Source organism: Leptosomus discolor, chromosome 10, assembly GCF_034619465.1.
Source record: "Leptosomus discolor isolate bLepDis1 chromosome 10, bLepDis1.hap2, whole genome shotgun sequence".
NCBI classification, from domain to species: Eukaryota; Metazoa; Chordata; class Aves; order Leptosomiformes; family Leptosomidae; genus Leptosomus; species Leptosomus discolor.
Window position 1 is genome coordinate 19384625 of NC_141400.1, and position 17600 is coordinate 19402224.

At 40.7% G+C, this 17600-nt stretch overlaps 1 protein-coding gene across 2 annotated transcripts in view; it reads right to left on the bottom strand.

Moving 5' to 3' along the window:
* RAPGEF6 (Rap guanine nucleotide exchange factor 6) overlaps positions 1-17600 on the bottom strand; it is a 127411-nt gene that overhangs the window by 17542 nt on the left and 92269 nt on the right. The window contains exons 15-24 of one of the 2 annotated variants that reach the window (XM_086471081.1): positions 17117-17225; positions 14921-15164; positions 14427-14584; positions 13351-13365; positions 10707-10947; positions 9217-9600; positions 6988-7199; positions 5963-6086; positions 3646-3669; positions 837-1057 (exon numbers count right to left, since the gene is read on the bottom strand). In XM_086471081.1, the coding sequence (XP_086327207.1) occupies positions 837-1057; positions 3646-3669; positions 5963-6086; positions 6988-7199; positions 9217-9600; positions 10707-10947; positions 13351-13365; positions 14427-14584; positions 14921-15164; positions 17117-17225 (1732 nt within the window). Of the gene's footprint in view, positions 1-836; positions 1058-3645; positions 3670-5962; positions 6087-6987; positions 7200-9216; positions 9601-10702; positions 10948-13350; positions 13366-14426; positions 14585-14920; positions 15165-17116; positions 17226-17600 lie in introns of those variants that run through there. The other variant, XM_009961468.2, reaches the window with a different exon arrangement.

A 17600-nucleotide genomic window follows, 5' to 3' on the forward strand; every position in this document is an offset into this window, starting at 1 on the left:
ACTTAAAATTTTATCTTCAAGAAAAAATGATGCCACCTCCTAGTCATGCTCTTAATTTACCTCCTCAGAGACAAAGCTGTACTTGAGGACAAAAAAAAAGGTCTTAAAATGATGCATCTGGACAACAGATAAGCACAAAACATTACTGTGATTAGCAAGGTAGCTACTCTTCTATTCTGAAGCAAACCCACCTTTCAAGCAAGTGAAAATTTACAAGGATCAAAATAAAATGCAATTACCATTTCTCCTTTCTAAATAAGAATTTACTGAACTGCCTAAGACAGCAGGTCAGGTAACTGTTAAGACAGTTGCACAGGAGTTCAGATTATGGAGACTGTCCTGCTGCACCCCTCAGCTGTTGACTGTCAAGCCATGTCAATCCCATCAGTCAATATTGACCTAACTTCTCAACAATCTGCATTTATTCTAAGCTGTAATCCATCGCAGTTTCTATATTGATTTTGTCTGTTTTCATTTTCCTGCCGTTCATACAGTAAATGTTACTTTTATCCTTCCTAATTCTGTACAAGGACAGCAGGGCAAGAACAGAGCTAATGTACTATTGGATTTCCTTCCAGACTGATGAAAAGACACACAGTTTAAGAACTAAAGGTCAAAACAGAGAACATCAGTGAAGTTTTCTGAGCTCAACCAAGATCTGAAGATACATGCTGGCTGGGTGAAACCATTAGCACATGAACTGACAAACAAGCACTTAGCACAGTATTTTTTGTTGAAGGGAGAAGAGAAAGATCTTAAATGATTATTTCTAGGGAAATAACAAGATTTTTATAGATTTCATAGACCGTGCCACCATTCTAGATCACTGTACTTACGAGTGCTATATGCAGGCTCACACTGAAGTGACAATATTTGGATCTTTTCTTCGTCTGTCTCTACGTTCAGGTTGGACAAGTACTGCTTCACCTTCCTCGCCATCTGGGCATCCTCGTAGAGCTTCTTGGCATTCAGAAGTGAGCTGCGTCGGGCACGTTTTTTGTGAGCACCTCCCTGTACATCCAGCATGTTCGAGTTTGTGCTGCCCTGGCTCAGAGATCTATAAAAGAAAAGAGCAAAGCAGTAAATTTTTAGTTCTCAACAGCAATGAGGAGCTACAGTAGATTAATACCAATAATAAAGCAGATTAATACCAATAATCTTCAGTTAGGGCTACTGCATGCTGATGCAAATGAGTTAAAAAGATGAACAGCATTAAAAACAACACTTGTCTGAAAATATTCTGGTAAACTGATAGCAGCAATTTGAGTCTAGAGAAGGATTGCATATGAAAGGGTGGAACTAGCAAGAATGAGGCGCAATGCTGCGTAAAGGACTCCCTCGGCTCTGCTAACGAATTGCGGTCTTGCTCTGCAAAACCTCACACTACTGCGACTGCAAGAGCGGACAAACTTTGTCCTTCAAGGCATTTGGTACCCACTGTTTGCATCAGGCTGACAGCAGAAACTTCTTGCAACTCAGCTGAGCACAGAAGTGACCGACCAGTGTAAACCGCTCAGAAAACTGAGCTTCTGACAGTGCTTGCATAAGGAGAAAAATCACGGTAAATATGCAAAGTACATTGTATTATGCACTTTTTTCTCCAATTAAATAAAAACATTTACAGAAGAGTAGCTCGTTAAAGAAAAAAAGTATCCCAGCAGAGGTCAGGAAGGCAGCGATAACACACACACACACGTCCCGACTTGCACGTCTGAAAGACGACGCTCCTCAGAGCTCCGCGATTTGAGCTGCCAATTCTATCAGCAACGGAAGCAAAACCAAACAATCCCCAGATTGTTACAGCAGTTGCTCTCCCTGACAAGTCACTCCTGTTCACGCTGAATCACTGACCAAAGAGCTGATCTTGGTGCAGTTCAAATACACACATCACCTCTGTTTCGATGCCAAAAGCCCTGGGACCGCACCAGCCCCAACGTGTTTACTACAAACGGAGATCACAGCATACGTTACACATAAATCCTAATGGAAAGTGTCCGTAAAGTTGTTTAAGGTTTCTTATTTGTGGTGTTTTTTAAACATTCAGAAGTATAACTTTCTTTTAAAAGGCAAAATTATTTGTAGAGATGTTCATCAAGATCTTCGGTGCGTTTACAGAATCACAAGTGGCAGAACAAACCATCTCCGGCGCAGAGCGGCCGTAACAGCTAAATGAGTCAGAACGAAACATTGTTTGGGGAAGTCTAAGGAATTGGGCACGTTGAGCTTAAAAAACAAGAAATGGTGGGAAAGAGCTGACCGCAGTATTTTCAAAGATGTTAAATGAATCGATCCAAGAGAAAAATATAAGCTTAAAAACTGGCAGAAATTTACAGCCTAATTAAATAAAAAAGTAACGTTATTATAGACAAAGAGCAGCAAAAGGCAGGACAGACTGTCCACAACTATTCAAACCAAGGGGGTACTCCTATCTCCTGCAGACAGGAACAAAGCTAGTATCTATTCTACAATGAAACAGGGAACTATACAATGTTTACTTTCAATCATATAAATATTTTATTGCTTATGTACAGCCTGTTTTTGTTTTAAGTCTGGACTTTTTAAGGCAATTTAATTCAATTCCTTTACAAAGTGATTTTTCCTCATTCCCCTGTGCTCACAGTAAGACCAGGGTTAGAAGTGACGGTGGCTCCAGCTGGCTCCTAGTTATTGCTCCCCGTGAGCGGCTGGTCATGACCACCCAACGCTGCCAGTCCTGCTCTCCCGCACCAGGGACCAGCATCCAAACCTGCTCTTTGTCTTGCCCAAGTCCTGGCACCGTTCCCACCCCTATTGGTGGGTTAAATCCGTCCCCTGCACAGGAACGTCTGTATTCTTTTTGCTGACAAGTCGCGTGGCCGCACCGGGCGTCCTCTGCGAGGAGGGCAGGGAGGGCAGAGCACGTCTGGGGGCAAAGTGCCGGCTGCTAACGGAGAGCTGGCTTTGACCCAGACCTCATGGCATGGAAAGCAGTTTCAAAGTGCAAAGGCACATTGGCTCAGGTACACAGATTTATGGGCAAAAATACACCTAAGAACACATAAAATACGGCTACAACGTCATCTTAAAATTGCTGCCATGTGTCAGTCGGGAATTTCACCAGCCAATCTTAGCACGCCCACTTGTAGTCACTTCATTATTCAGTCCTTGCACCACCAAGACTCCCAGTGAAATCCATGAGGATTTTGGTGTATGAAATGTGAGATACATTTTAAATATATACGGAATATAAATTTTTTTGAAGCTTGAACTCAAACTTCAGGGAGGAAATTACTACATAATTATCACAATTCAAAGTCTCCTTATAGTTTAAAATGCAGAATGGCTTAAACTTTTCTGTTACGTGTTAAAAAGCAAGTTATGAATTTCCCAAAATAGTTTGCCTTCCAATACAACTGCACAGCAGGGGTTTTTTATGCATAAAGCCAAAACTCAAACAACTTATCTAGTACAGTACACAAAAGCAACTCAGAATTCTTATAGCTGCAGTTGACTGTAACCCCTTATTCCTGTTTTCCAAAAAATATGTATTGCAGGGTTAATAAAATGCATGCTGTATTTCAGATGCATGCACTAACGAGGAGGATGCAGTATGTTAAGAGTTGCATAATCTTTATTTATCTTAGTCGCATTCATCTCTACACTTACCCCAAACTTCTCCACCTCTTCTTCCTGTAAGCAAGAGCCATATACATTGAAGCATGTATTTGAACAGAAAAGCACAGGAAAAAAATAAAACAGTTGAGAGTCAGGAAGAAAGATGTAGACAGGAAAGAACAGAAAAGAAAAAATTTCTATACAGCAAAATTCGTCTCAAACAATAACACAATGTTTTAATGGAATGCAAGGGCAGGACTTGCTCAAATACTTCAACATGGAAGAACATCTATCAGTTTTTTGTTTAGTTTTAAGTTTAGCCTACAAATTTAAAATGAAACTTGCATTAAATTGTCTTGTGAAGTATTTCCCATAAGTCAAATTCAATTTTGATGGAGGGAGCGAAAACTGTTCCACTTATTCATATTGCAGAAGGTGTGATTAAATTAATTTATTCTTTGCATTAGGACTGCAGTAAGCGTATGAGAAATCATCATCAGTATTCAAGTTTATGATGTTGTTTTCTCTTGATTGCTTGCTGGAAAACAAGCTAGTTGCCGAATACACACTAAAAAATTAGATGCTCTATATTAATCGGTAATGAACTTGCTAGCAAATCTCATGTTACCGCTAACAAACATCTTTTCTTGTTCATTTTTAATCTTCAAAAACATTTATGGCTGCTTCATAACACAAACTGATAGATCAAACACCAGAGGCAATGAAAATGAATATAAATGACATGAAAACATGGAATTATTTTCTTTTAATCTTTGGCACTATCTCTAATATTAGATGCCTAAGCATTTTATGTCAGTGTGCATAATTTAAATGATGGTCATTAAAATGTGTTCGCTAATTCTGAAAAGCACACTAAAGGTAACTATTTACTGTTAAAATTCATTTAATGATTAGACTTCATAAGGTCTTAAGAAAGCACATGGGGCATCAAGGAAATTTATTTATAGACAGATTTTATCTGTGAAAGCCAAAGTTTCTGAAAAGCAATCGTAACTTCTCAGTAAGCAGCTTTATAACTTTATGTTAGAAAGGAAACGTTGCGGATTCAAATCCAGCAGTAGGAAGGTGAACCTCCACTTCGAAACACATCCGCCTTTAAACAACACTAACAAGGAGTCTGTTATTTTTGTCTCAAACCTTGAGTGGACCGATTTTAAACAAAATACTTATGTTTCCCAACAGTCAGCCCTGAAAACCAAAGCCAGGCAGGATTCACAGTCGTCTGTGAATCCTGACCACGGGAAGACCAGGGGGCACCAAATCTCTCTGCTCTTATACACAGTTAATACCCTTGCAGGCGCTACTGCCTTCCGCTGCACAGAAGTAACTGAATCCATAACTCAAAGCCAATTCCAGCTGCAGAGGTGAGCTATTCCCTGGAATTCAGTCAGGGCTTGCACAAAGCCCACTTCACCAGAGCAACTGTCCCTTCGGCTTCCCCTGTGCCGGGAAGACACACCCGGCACACGACTCGGAAGATTATTCCGTCCTTTTTTTGAAGTAGAAACCGTGTAGTGATTCAGCACAGGGTGTCACCTTGTCACCAGCTCCCCACCCAAACTGCACCCTGAAGGGTTTTTGTCTGGCCCGTTAGCTCGAGAGGCAAACTAAGAGTGCGAGGAGAGGACAACAGGGACGTACTGGCATCAGGGCCCCCGCAGGGACACGATGGAGTCGATGATGCTTTCGGTTCAGCCAGTGGGAAGCAAACAGATGCAGGAAAATATTTAGTTCCACTAAATGTAATCTGGAGCTAATCAGCACCAGATTAGAAGTCGTGGGGCTTTTATTCTGCCGTTTGTTAGCACAGAGCCTGATGATATCATGCATCAGAAAAAAAACAAACCCAAAGAAAAAATAAAACAAGCAAACACCCTCCACCTGCTTACAGCCTGAACATATCAAACATTATACAGGTGGAGCAAGCTGTGCTTAGAACAAATAAAAATTATTTTGTTTGGTTTTTAATATGTTATCAGTGGGGTTTCGTTTTGAAGCAACATTTCAGATTCCTACAAGGGTGATTTAGGTGCTTTTTGTATCTCCCTCTCATCTACAGATGGTAGTATACCTCTCCCAAAACTCTACTGACACTAACCTTTTACTTAGCAAAAATTACAATTACTCTTCTCTGCTTTTAAAGACAACAAATTGATTTAGTAGTCATTAAGAGCAGATCTTGGAAGCATCAATTGTTTCCCTGTAATTTGACGGAGGTTGCGGTTCGGATGGTGAATGGCAATGGTAAGTCACACAGTGAAATGTTAACGTACTGATGCACACACAGACCCAGATCCCTACCCACACCGAGCCACCTTCAATCCTACTGACTTTCTAAATTGCACACCTTTGTCTGAACATGACAGCCGGGTCCATGTTCGCTGAGGTCATTCTGACAACTTGGCGAATTTCTTTGGCAATCATTCGGAGTTTCTCAAAATTTACCAGGCCGTCCACTTTTGAATCATTTCCTGCACAATTGAAACACATACACACACGAAAAAAAGAGAGTAAGAAATACTTTTTGAATGGGCAATGTGTTTCCAAGCCTCCTAAATTACCCCTCCTCTGTCCCTGCCCCTCCATCCACAAAACCACTTTAATCAAAATAGCAAGAAAACAGGAAACTCTGGCAAAACAGAAATGACCATCAGGCCCACTCAGACTACCTAGCATTGCTCTTGTTAATCTATTTTTAAAATAAGAAGGATTAGTAGAAGGAAAAAGGAGTAAGTGAACTACGCTCAAATTCATTGGCATAGATGTTAAAACACTATAAATTCAGAACTGACATGAGCAGCGTTCTCATTCTGACATCAGTTCAAATAGTTCTGGAACATCACGACCAAGAATTGGGCTTATTTGGAAATGCTTAACCACTGATGAACAGAACTCTGTGTAAAAGGAATAAAATGGAAATGTTTAAACAAAACCCCTTGAAAACGCTGAAAGCAAGAGTAGGAGGTGTTGTATCAGCGTAGCTGTCTGAAAGCCACAACACGGAATGAAAACCAGGAAACATCGCAGCAGCAAGTTCTTCTAAGAGTGCACTAACTTCTAAGAGTGCACTAACTGGTAGTATAACTACCAGTTAGTGCACTCACCTACTCTTCTGCCCTAAACCTTAGGTCAGCTGATTAAGATTCAGAATTGCTTTTAAAGTATTAAAAATACACATTTTTAATTTTTGCCCAGGATCGTCTCTTCCATTACTCATCCAGAGCTGCGTTTAGTTTACTCCTACAAAGGACGCACCACAAGCATCCTGCTCGTGGCAGTTTCTTTTAGGCATTTATTGAATCACGGAGCACTGAAGAAAGGGCTAAAGCATATTCCATGCTTAATGTATTATTTCTCTGTGTTTCACATTACCTTCGTGCAGAAACGTGATATCCTTCTTGACCACGGGAAAAAGCGGGATAATTGGAGGCTGCATGCTCTGGCTGCTAAGGATGTTGCGGTATTTTGCCATGTTTCGAGATGGATCAAAAAGATCTTGAAGGTCTCTGAGGTGCTTTTCATACTTGCTCGGTAACTTTTCCCAAGTGCCCCGGAGCCGTGCTACTGGTGCGAGATTTAACCCACTGTAAGGCAGATACATTTCATTGTTAGCTGTTAGCGGAATCATTATCTTTCACAAGGAAGTAAAGGGTTGGTTTTTGGTTTTAAGGATTAAAAATAGCTTTCACAAGGTTAACTGTAAAGCTGGGTGAATGCCAGGCTGCAAGTTCATCACAAGAAACCTCTGCTGCTCACTCTTGCGTGCAAGTGAAAAAGAGAACTGTAAAAACCATGACTGCTTCCTACTCACAAGGTGCAAATTTCAAGTTAGCCTGCCAAAACAATCTCTCTGTTTAAGAATCACTCCTCTCCTGTAAAAATGGATACCACAATGAGGACAAAAAGGGTGAAAAATTAACAGGGTGAATACACGGCTCAGCAGCGAGCGAGAACAGCGCCCAGCTTATCCCAAGCAAAAGTGGCGAAACTACAGAGGAGTATGTTGGGAGCATCTGTAAATGAGCACCAGACTTGAGAATCAGAAGCAGCAGATATGCTAAAGCTTGATATGGTGCCCTCATTCCCATGAAGTAAAGATATATCCAGAATTAGTTGGATACAATGAAAAAAAAAAAAACCTAAAATAAAGGAAACCTATTCATCTTCCCTATCCTAATTTGTCACCAACTTTGCTCAAGTCCTTGTAGCTGCAAAACTGGGAACTGATATTCTCCAGCATTCTTTAGTAAATCCAAAATCACACAATTCCTGAATTTGCTATTCTAAGAGGATTTTTTCTCATTTTGAAAGCTTAAAAAAATTATTTTGTATTTGTTTGGGTTTTTTTAATACAGATTTCTCTCCATGCTATTGTCAAATCACAAACAAAGCCTCCTCTCACATGAAAAATCAAACATATGCCACACCACACAGCTCTCCTTTTACGTGTCACATTAGGATGGTTATCTTCCTATTCCATGAAACATATGGCATCGTATTGATATGCAAGGCAAGGCAGGAACGAGAACCCCTGTGGCATATTCCTCTGGAAATAAGAGTAAAACAAAAGCTAATTTATTTGCCTTTTTTTTTTTTTGACCAAAGACTGCTTCAGTCATGGCCTGGTTAGACTTAACCGTGAAGCAGGAAGAGTCATTTCTCCACCTACAATAAACCACGAGAAATTAGGGAGCGGAACATAGAAATTAGGTTCAGTATCCACATGTGTATTCACCATGTAATGAGTAGCCACAGCCCCGATGGCTGCCCAGTACCCTTTAAGGAAATTCATGAATTCTTGGATATATGATTAAACAGAAGTCAATACCATTTGATAATCTGGCTAGACATGGAAGAAAATATTTTGAAATGGTATTTTCAAAGATAGTGCTGGGATTAACAGCGTGAATCCAGATTTTTGCCTGATGAATTACAGTGCTTTTTTTTTTTTTTTTTAAAGTAAAACCTGAGTATAAGATAATTGCAAATAAAGAAAATGCTGAACTCATGCTGTTAAAGTAGCAGCATCTAGTATAAATCAGAAGAGAAAGTCTGAATGTGCAAACAGGGGAGGGGGGGGGCGGCGCAGACAGAGAAGCAAGCGACAGCAAAGAATGAAAAGGAAAATTGAACAAGACTGATTTGAGGAAGTCCTTACAATGAAAGGAAGAAATAAGCAATCTTATCATTGCAGATATGACTCAGTGCACACTGAAAAATGACGATGACTGAAAAGAAGAGGGGAAATTGGGTGCCAGAATCATGGAAAATGACAGCAACGTCCAGGCAACTTCTGAAGTTCATCAGTCAAACACTGCTTTGGTCAAAGTCTTCTCTTTCCCCGCTAGGTAATGGTTAAAGAGAGACAGTCACATCAACCACCGCAGTAAGACTGAGCTTCTGAGGCTGAGGAAGACAAAGACTGCAGCAATAATACAACTCTGCACAGTCTGGCTTTTGAAAAGCCTGGTAATTCCCTTAAAACCACCCGGCACCATCGGTAATCTGTTCAGGATATACCGATTTCTTTTCTTTCCGTTTAGATTAACTGACTTGCCTTTGACAGCACAAATCAGACCTGACAAATCGGAAGGATTTTACCTTATAACAGCGAACATGGAATTGAAGTTCTTGCATTCTCGACAGTGGAGAGCAATTTTAATGAAATGCTTAATAATCTTCATTCTTTTGAGTTGGTTGGGCTCTGCTAAAATTTCCATGGCAACCCAGAACGTCTCTTGATTTATGACGTCCTCAAACTGTTTCAAGTGAGCATTTCCTGTTTTGGAGTCCAGCTTATAAAGGTCGTCGATGTATTCTGTAGGCTCGATATTGCGAAATAATTCAAAGTCTCTCATGGAAAGCTGAGTGGCGACCTCAATGGTGCTCAGCTGCAGGAGAGAAATCTGGCTCTCTCTCAGTAGCTCTTGAGCATCCTCATCTGAGCATAAGGTCTCTGTCTCCATATTGTTTTTTAGATAATACCTAGAGAAGAATTGAGTTACAATAAAACATTAGAGATGCTCCTCAAAGGGTTTGGGAACACAAAGACACTGAACTAGACCAATCTGTGGACATCACTGACACCACAGCAGTGTTTACGTGGGACTATTTCCACGTTACTGTTGACAACCCAGAGGGAGAGGCAAAGGCAGAGGCAGGAAAGGAAAGCTCGACCTTGTACTTTAGCTAGTACAAAACACCATCATTACTGAAAGAAAAAAACATTTCAAAAACTGTATTAATCTACCTCTTTGCTGATATTTTCAATACAATAGTCCATAATATGCTGTAGCTTTCATCTGCAGAAAAAGTTCCTTTTCCATTTGTAAATTCAGCAGTGAAATAACATTTCAAATGCACATTAGTCCTGAGAAATCTCTTCTTAATGTATTTCTCCTTTTCTTACACCAATTTAATGTGGTTTCTTACATAAATTTAGTGTGGCATATTAATATTTACATGAAGCACACAGTACTCAGGAAATGAAAATGTATCTGGAAAATTCATTTCCACGGTCCCAAGAAGATCACTTTCCAATACACAAAAGTTTATTCCTCATAAATTCCCTCTGTTGCCTAGCAAAGACAACTGAAGAATTTTCTACTTAATAAACTTTCTTCTGGTACGGATCAGGTCAGCAGATAAAACTGAAGCACTTGACATTTCAGAAACATTCATAACAGTTTACACGAAAACGAAAGGTTAGTATCAGTTCACTGCAACATGACATCATTGAGAAAGTAATTAATTGTACGGTTTAATCCTCAAGTACACACGGAAAGTGTCAGAAAAAATACAGTTTTTTTCTTTAGAAGTGTAAGCAGCTATGTAAGTTATCCTGATCTGCTAAATTCAGCTGTCTCCTGATCTGCTAAATTCAGCTGTCATCCAGCAAGCCAGCCGTAGTTTTGAGGAGGGGGCACAAGAGGAAGGTGAAACAAGGAAGAAGAGAGTGAAGTGTAAGTTATTGCCATGTTCTTGCTTGTTCTTCTAATAGACACCTATTTTAATTAAAACATCCCTCCCCGATGTTTCAATCCTAAAAGACAAATAAATCCAAACCCAAATCACAACAAGGGCACGTTTACCGGCCGTTGAGTTGAATCCTGTCGGCCAGTTTGGAGAACTGATCTGGGAGCCTCCGCTGCTTGATGACTCCCTCGGGGCTGACGGACACCTCGCAGAGGGAGTAGGTCTCCGGGGCTCCTGTCAGGTTGAACTCGTGGACGGCGTGGCTCACGACCTCTTTTGCCGTAGTGTCTTTGCTGATGATAATGTAACAGCTCTGCTGATCTGCTTTGAAAACTCTTATGACTTGATCTGGAATATCTAAAATAACAGAGTAACACCTTTAATGTACAAAGTCACTTTTCCCTTGAAAAGACATGAGGTCAGTTACTGTCTCATTTGACAGCCAGAAAACAACAACAAAAAAACATCTCGCAAGGAAAAAAAAGCCATGCTGGACTTGATAAATATTCATTTAAATATTCACTTGTTTCCTTCAACTTTGGGAGGATAAAAAAGAGGACTCTCCTCTCTGTGTTTCCCCAACTCAATTACTTTATCATCCCACGACCGCAAATCCAAGTACAAGACATTTCGAGATGTCACCAAGCTGTACACTGCGCTTCTCAGCATGTCTGAAATCTTTGGCAGCATCCTTCCTTCTTTGGCTCTGGTGTCGTTGCAAGAGCCAGAATCGACACGTGTGCCAGGGCACCCTTCCCGGGCAGGGAAAGCCATTGAGCATGTGTGGATGGGCTGCAGGCAGGAGAAGGAAGGAGATTTGGTTGCTCCCATAGCTAGCTGCAAACTTTTACATTCCCTCTCTCACCCTGAAGGAGCTAAGCTGCTGCCAGCAGTTAATTCTTTGGCTAGCGTACTTATTTATAGCACATTTTATGCACTATAAATGCATTGGAGAACGGCTTTATCTGAGGCAGCCTACAGCAGGAAATAAGTAGCTGAAAAAACACGTTTAATCTACAGCTTGATGACTGGAAGTAATTCGCTCCGTTAATTATTACAGAAGGCTTCTTTTTCAAAATAAAACGGACTGGGGAAAAAACCATCAAGAGGAAGAGCGCACACTAATTTAAGGCTGAAGGAAGCACAGTTTTTCCCCCCTCCCCAAACTCTGAAGACTAAAACGTCACAAGTTTTCTGCAGACCTGACGAGGTGCGAGGCTCTGAGCGCTCAGCCACGTCTTCAGAGCCTGCAGCTACTCCAACACCACCTCGGAGGCAGATAGTCCACGAACTCCCGCATCAGAGGGGCCCGGTGAGAGAAGCGAAGGGCTGTTATCCCAGCAACAGCCTCCGAAACAGCCCTTCGCTTCTCTCGCTGTTACCTGACCAGGCTCTAATAACCTCAGCAGTAAGTGCCCAACCTGGGCACAGAGGTACGGGACCTGCCACCCAAGGGGAGCCCCCGAATTGCCGGGCAGAGCGGGCAGGGAATGACCAGGCATCCCTCTGCCTGAGGGGAACGGGGACTTCTGCCAGGGGAACCATCCTGCTGGGCTCTGCACCGAGCTCCTGCCAGCAGTTTTATATGCTGCTTACCCCATCGCCTATACATTCTTTTTTTTTCTGTCAAAATCCACTGCTTAAGGAAGAAATGAAGATCTCTTTTAGGGGGGGCAGTGACCTTGGGCTTACTTTTTCTTGCATGAGGACTCAATGGTATTATGGGGGCAAGTAGCAGGAATTTCAGAGCAAAAAGTAATTTAGAACCCAGCATCAAAAGTGTCCACCCATTGGAAAAAAAAGAAAGCCTCAACATCAGCTGTAAATAAACTGGAAGATAGGAGGAAATCAGGTGTTAAAAAAAGCCCATCTGATTGAAAACTAATTCTAACTACTAACAGTTTCATTATTACGACTATCACATTGAGACAGTCTCACTAATAGTTGGGGATGAGTGGAATTTGAGAACTCCACACACACATGAATGGGGGCTATAAAAAGTGAAAGATAAATCTTATGTGCTTATTTCAGAGTGATAGTGGTGAAAATGACACATTGAATAATTTGGGAAATGCCTGCACTCATAAAAATCACAACAAATCAACAGAAGCAGCAAGCATCTGTACCTTGGTATCAACATACTTAAAAATCAGAGCACACTAAAATAAAACCAAAAACTGAAAAGTAATGGGGGGGAAGAATCATCATGCAACCAAAATTTAGTGTCACTTGTGACAGGTGAGGGAAACTTATCACAAGCACACGTCTGTCTTCATGGTCTTTGCGTTGAAGCAGGTAAACATTAATAAAATTCTTTTCCTTCTGCGTTTTTATCTTGTGTTGACAAGACAAACCAGGTTTCAAGTTGGCATGCACGTAATTTTAGTTACAGCGTACAATGGAAGGACAAACTAAATCTCAAACTACGTTACCATCTAAAACTCCAGTTTCTATAGAAGGGATATAAGCAGCTTCATGCCTTTAAAGCAAGGTCACAGAGAAGCAAAGTAACCTGCCAAAGGTCATTCAGCGTGTCGGTAGCAGAAACGGGAACAAATGCAGGTCTGGGCCTGAACACAGCACTGTGCCCGTAAAGAGAACCCACAGATTTGTTTTATTTACGGGAAGATTACAGGGCCCAGCACTATCTAACGCCCTAACAGCAGTAACTATGTCAATGCAACGTATGAGAGTGTTAAGTTTAACAGGCAAGCCATGCAATATTAAAGTCTACAGGATGCTGTACATCAAGATACTTACAGTAAAACCCAACAGCTGCAGGCAGGAAAAAAAGAAAAAAAACCTGTGTCAACGCCAAATCAAGATTTAGAAGTTTACAAAATTTATCAAGTGTACGTAGTGCACTGTCAGAAATATTTTGGTTTTCTCTGCCATTCAAAAATGACAGCATGTTAGTTACAGTAAACTTAAAGGTAAGAAGTTACCAACACTTCCCATTATGCAGTAACTTGTAGAGTGCTAAAAAACAATGAAGATTTTAGCAAATGTGTGTACCCCTCACACAGAGAGCGAGAACCTGGATCTGCAGCAAAAAGGGAACTTCCTGGCTACGGATATTTACGCACTTGCTAGGATATATCTGTGTACATCCTTTTTGAAGGGGAAATCTGCAAGTTTACACAAACAAAAGTGATTGCCTCAAGGCACTTTACAGAATACGTAATTATGCACAGAACTTACACCTGAAATAGGGAAACAAGATTCTGACTTGTTTACAGACAGCTGCATATAACAATATAACCAACAAATGCCTCCTGCAGCCACACCAAAACCTGTATTCCTAGGGTATGAAAGCACAGACTGCACATCTCAAAACATTTTTCAGTTTTTCCACACACACAGTTGAATACAGGGAACGTTTGTAAAACATTAAACATTAATATCACTATGTTGGTACCATGGCAGTCGTAGTCTAGCCACAGTTCTGCTTGAAATATAGGTTCAAAGATGGTGGGTGGACAGGTCAGATCACCAGGAGCAGTGGTGTTGGGAAGAGATGGCAAAAGAGGAAAGGTGCAGACAAGGACAACCTGCTTCCACCAGAGCTCTGGTAAACTCCAGAAAAAAATCAAAGATTCTCAGAGGTGGCAAACTACAATTTACAATTTCTTTGTAAAAACAAGCCAAGTGCCACATGACAAAAAAAGCAGGCAAGAGAGCTTTAGGCAGCTTGGATTTTCAGCAAATCTCCAGTTTAGACCTGTTAGAGCCACAAGATAAACAGGTAACCACACTCGGCACGTTTGAGGCCGGCAAGGCGGAGTTCTTGCTGCCTTGTCACCATCCTGTAAATCAAGCTGCTGCTGCTGTTTTACCTGAAGGATTAGAGAAATCCAGAATGCTTGTTGTTGGCTGCAACAGGTCTGGGCTGCTGGAGGAGAGTGTTCCCGGAATGGGCATGATGGCCAGGCTGTGTCTGCACTGCCGAGTCCCGACTATGCTGTCGTCCTGCGACTGGCTCACACTGCCATCGCTGCAAAACAAGGGTGTTCCCGTTAGGGGCATTAAGCTCCTCGCATTCATCTCGGGATAAATAAAACAAGGAAAAGAATTAACAGCACTCGGGTGTTTGAATTACATGTTGTACACCGGCTCCCAAAGCAAGGACCAAGGAAAAATATATTTGAAAGCGTTCACTGGGAGAGAAAAGACATTTTGGTGTGGTTTTGCACTTACGGGTCAGATTTACTGCATTTTTTTTTTTTTTAAATACAAGCAACATGGACATAAAGACTGAAGATCCCAAGCAACTAAAATATCACAACTTCATAAGGAACAACTACTTTTTGACCAGCAGAGTCTGACAAACCTGAACAGTTTTGGAGGCAAGATGCTGAATCGGGTCTTGTCTAAAATCTTCCTGATTCTGTTTCTCCCACCAGATACAGTGTTTGCTTTCATTTTCTTGTTTCCTTTTTCACGGGGAAACATCTGTTCCACATCCCCAGGCATATCTGGGATGGAATAACGGTTGTTTTTCTTTTCTGCAATTTTTGGAATATGTGGAATTCCATTCTTCTCTTGTCCTATCCTGCAGAGCAGCTCCTTAAACACTGTAAGAGAAGATACAATCGTTGTGATTTACCTTCCCATACTTAAAACTTCACAGTCAATTCTTCTTTCCCCTCAAACCCTTTGCTTCCCACATCCCTGCAGAAAAAGTGAATCAAGGAGTTACAAACCAGGCAATATATTGTGTTTTAATGTTGATGCTAAGCCTGTGAGTCTTTTCCATCTAAGTTTTGCTTTTGATTACCTTGGCAGAACGAGTAACCCCTAAACGTTCAATAAAAACCACCAAACATGCCACACAGCACTGTTCTCCTAACCACTTTTGAAATTAGCATGTATCACAGCAAATTTAATAGAGCCAGTCTACCCTTAGCAGACAGATGACAAGGAAACATTTGCATTCACAGCAATCAGCTCAATGTATTTATTGACTTTTTTGTCTGCAGCCTTTAGGTAATGGAGTACAGATGCTTCCTCAAGAATAACTGCAAGACATGACTGACACTTTCCAAAACTGCCTTTGTTTGCTTTTAGCAATACTGCTGAACAGAAGCTGCATCAGGTTTCTTATTTCATTTATCAAACTAAGTCAGCCTATTACCAATGCTGACATTCCTGAAGATATGATTCCACAGAAAAGACAGGGTTTATGTTCTTTGTGTTCCTGCCCACATATAAAAGGTGAAAACCAATTGTTCAAATCGGTTTATCAATATAAATTATATTTTTTAAAGATCTTTTAAAAAACTTTTTAAGTCACTCAAGTCAGAAATGCAGTATTTTCTGTCGAAAACGTGGAAATACTGGGAGAACACAGAACTGTACAAAGCAAATTACTCAGATTGTCCTATAAGCAAGGCAACCCAGTCAAATTGCATATTTCTATCATGTAATGGAATTGAAGCCTACAAGCCTTCACGGTATAGATTCAAATATAGGAACAGGAATTGCTCATTGTCAGCACCAGGCACTTAGCACTCAATTACAACGACAGGATAATGAGTATCAGTGGTGGAAAAAGCTTCAAGACATGTATTCATTAAAATTTATCAGAGAAATCACCTTGAAGTTACCAGCTAGCAGAAAGAGATTAGAATCCACTCGTAAAGGTGGGTTGCTTACATTTATAATACAAATGAACACTCTATCACTGTCTCAGTTCCAGCTATGGTTTATTTTATGCCATTCCACAGTCTGGACCACCGGTTACCACGGTGGTTTTATACTTTTTTGGAATTACGCTAATAAGCAACTGCCAGGCTTCTGAAACTTTCTGCCTGCAGAGTGGTAAACAGAAAACAATAATCGAAAAGGAAACCAACAGTGAACAAGGACAGGTAACTGGAGGAAGAAAATCAGAAAGGAAACCATCAGAAGGTCTCCGATACAGCTCCAGAGGAAAGAACTCTCTCATGTGCAGCCTCATCCTTTTTGTAGCTACGGTTATTCTGTTGTCTGAATAGGATTATGGAAAAAGAACAGATGATTTGACTGAGATTTTAAAGAGGTATTTATGTGTTTATATTCACATTGACAATTAAAAGTCAACGTTTATATGCGATACTACTTTTTTCAATTTTAGATATAAAGGCAATTTATCCCATCATTCTACAGCCATTATAAAAAGTTTTACAAAAGCCCGGGTTTGTATTTTTGCTGTTTCTTGGCAAAAGTATTTTGGCGCAGACCCCTTGGCTCTGTTTCAGCCCTATCGCATGAAGGGACACTAAAGCCGCTTAACCAGCCATTTGAGGATTTCTCAGGGAGTAAAGAGCTGGCTGTGCTGGCTTTGTGCCACCCAACGTGCAGCCCTTGGCACACAAGAATTTATCTGAGCAAACAGAGGCACAACGAGGGGACTTCTGCACAACTTTTCACTCCTAGAGCAAGTTGGAAGAAAAAAAAAGGTGGGAATCTTATTGCACTTCTAAAGTCAGGAAGACTGGAGTTTTTCTTCACATACACAAAAATACATCAGACAGAGTCTACTCACCAAAAATGTTTGTTTTTACAGTAATGGAGAGATGAGTGTTGTTCCTTAAGATTTCCAGAGCTTTTACAAAGGTAATGTTCTCAAAATTCTGTCCATTTACTTCCATTATCTTCAGGAAGAAAAAAAAATTGGGCTATTAGGAGAACAACTGTTTGACAGACTTACACATACAAAGGTGACAACACAGGCACAGTAAGAACTTTCCAGAACTTACTATGTCATCATCACAGCTGTTGTAGAATGAAAACATTCTTTGTAGAAGAACTATTTTCATCATGTCAGTGAACTTATATCCTGTAAACAAGCCAGGACCTCTATTTCTACCTCACAAACACTTTAAACAAATTTATTTTCTGTGACAACAGGACATTCTTGCCATGAGGAACTGCACCCAAATCAAAAATGGTGGATGATGAATCACAGAACTGGTATCACACCAAAGGCCAGATCTTCACCCGGTGGGAACCGTCATTGCTCCACCAGC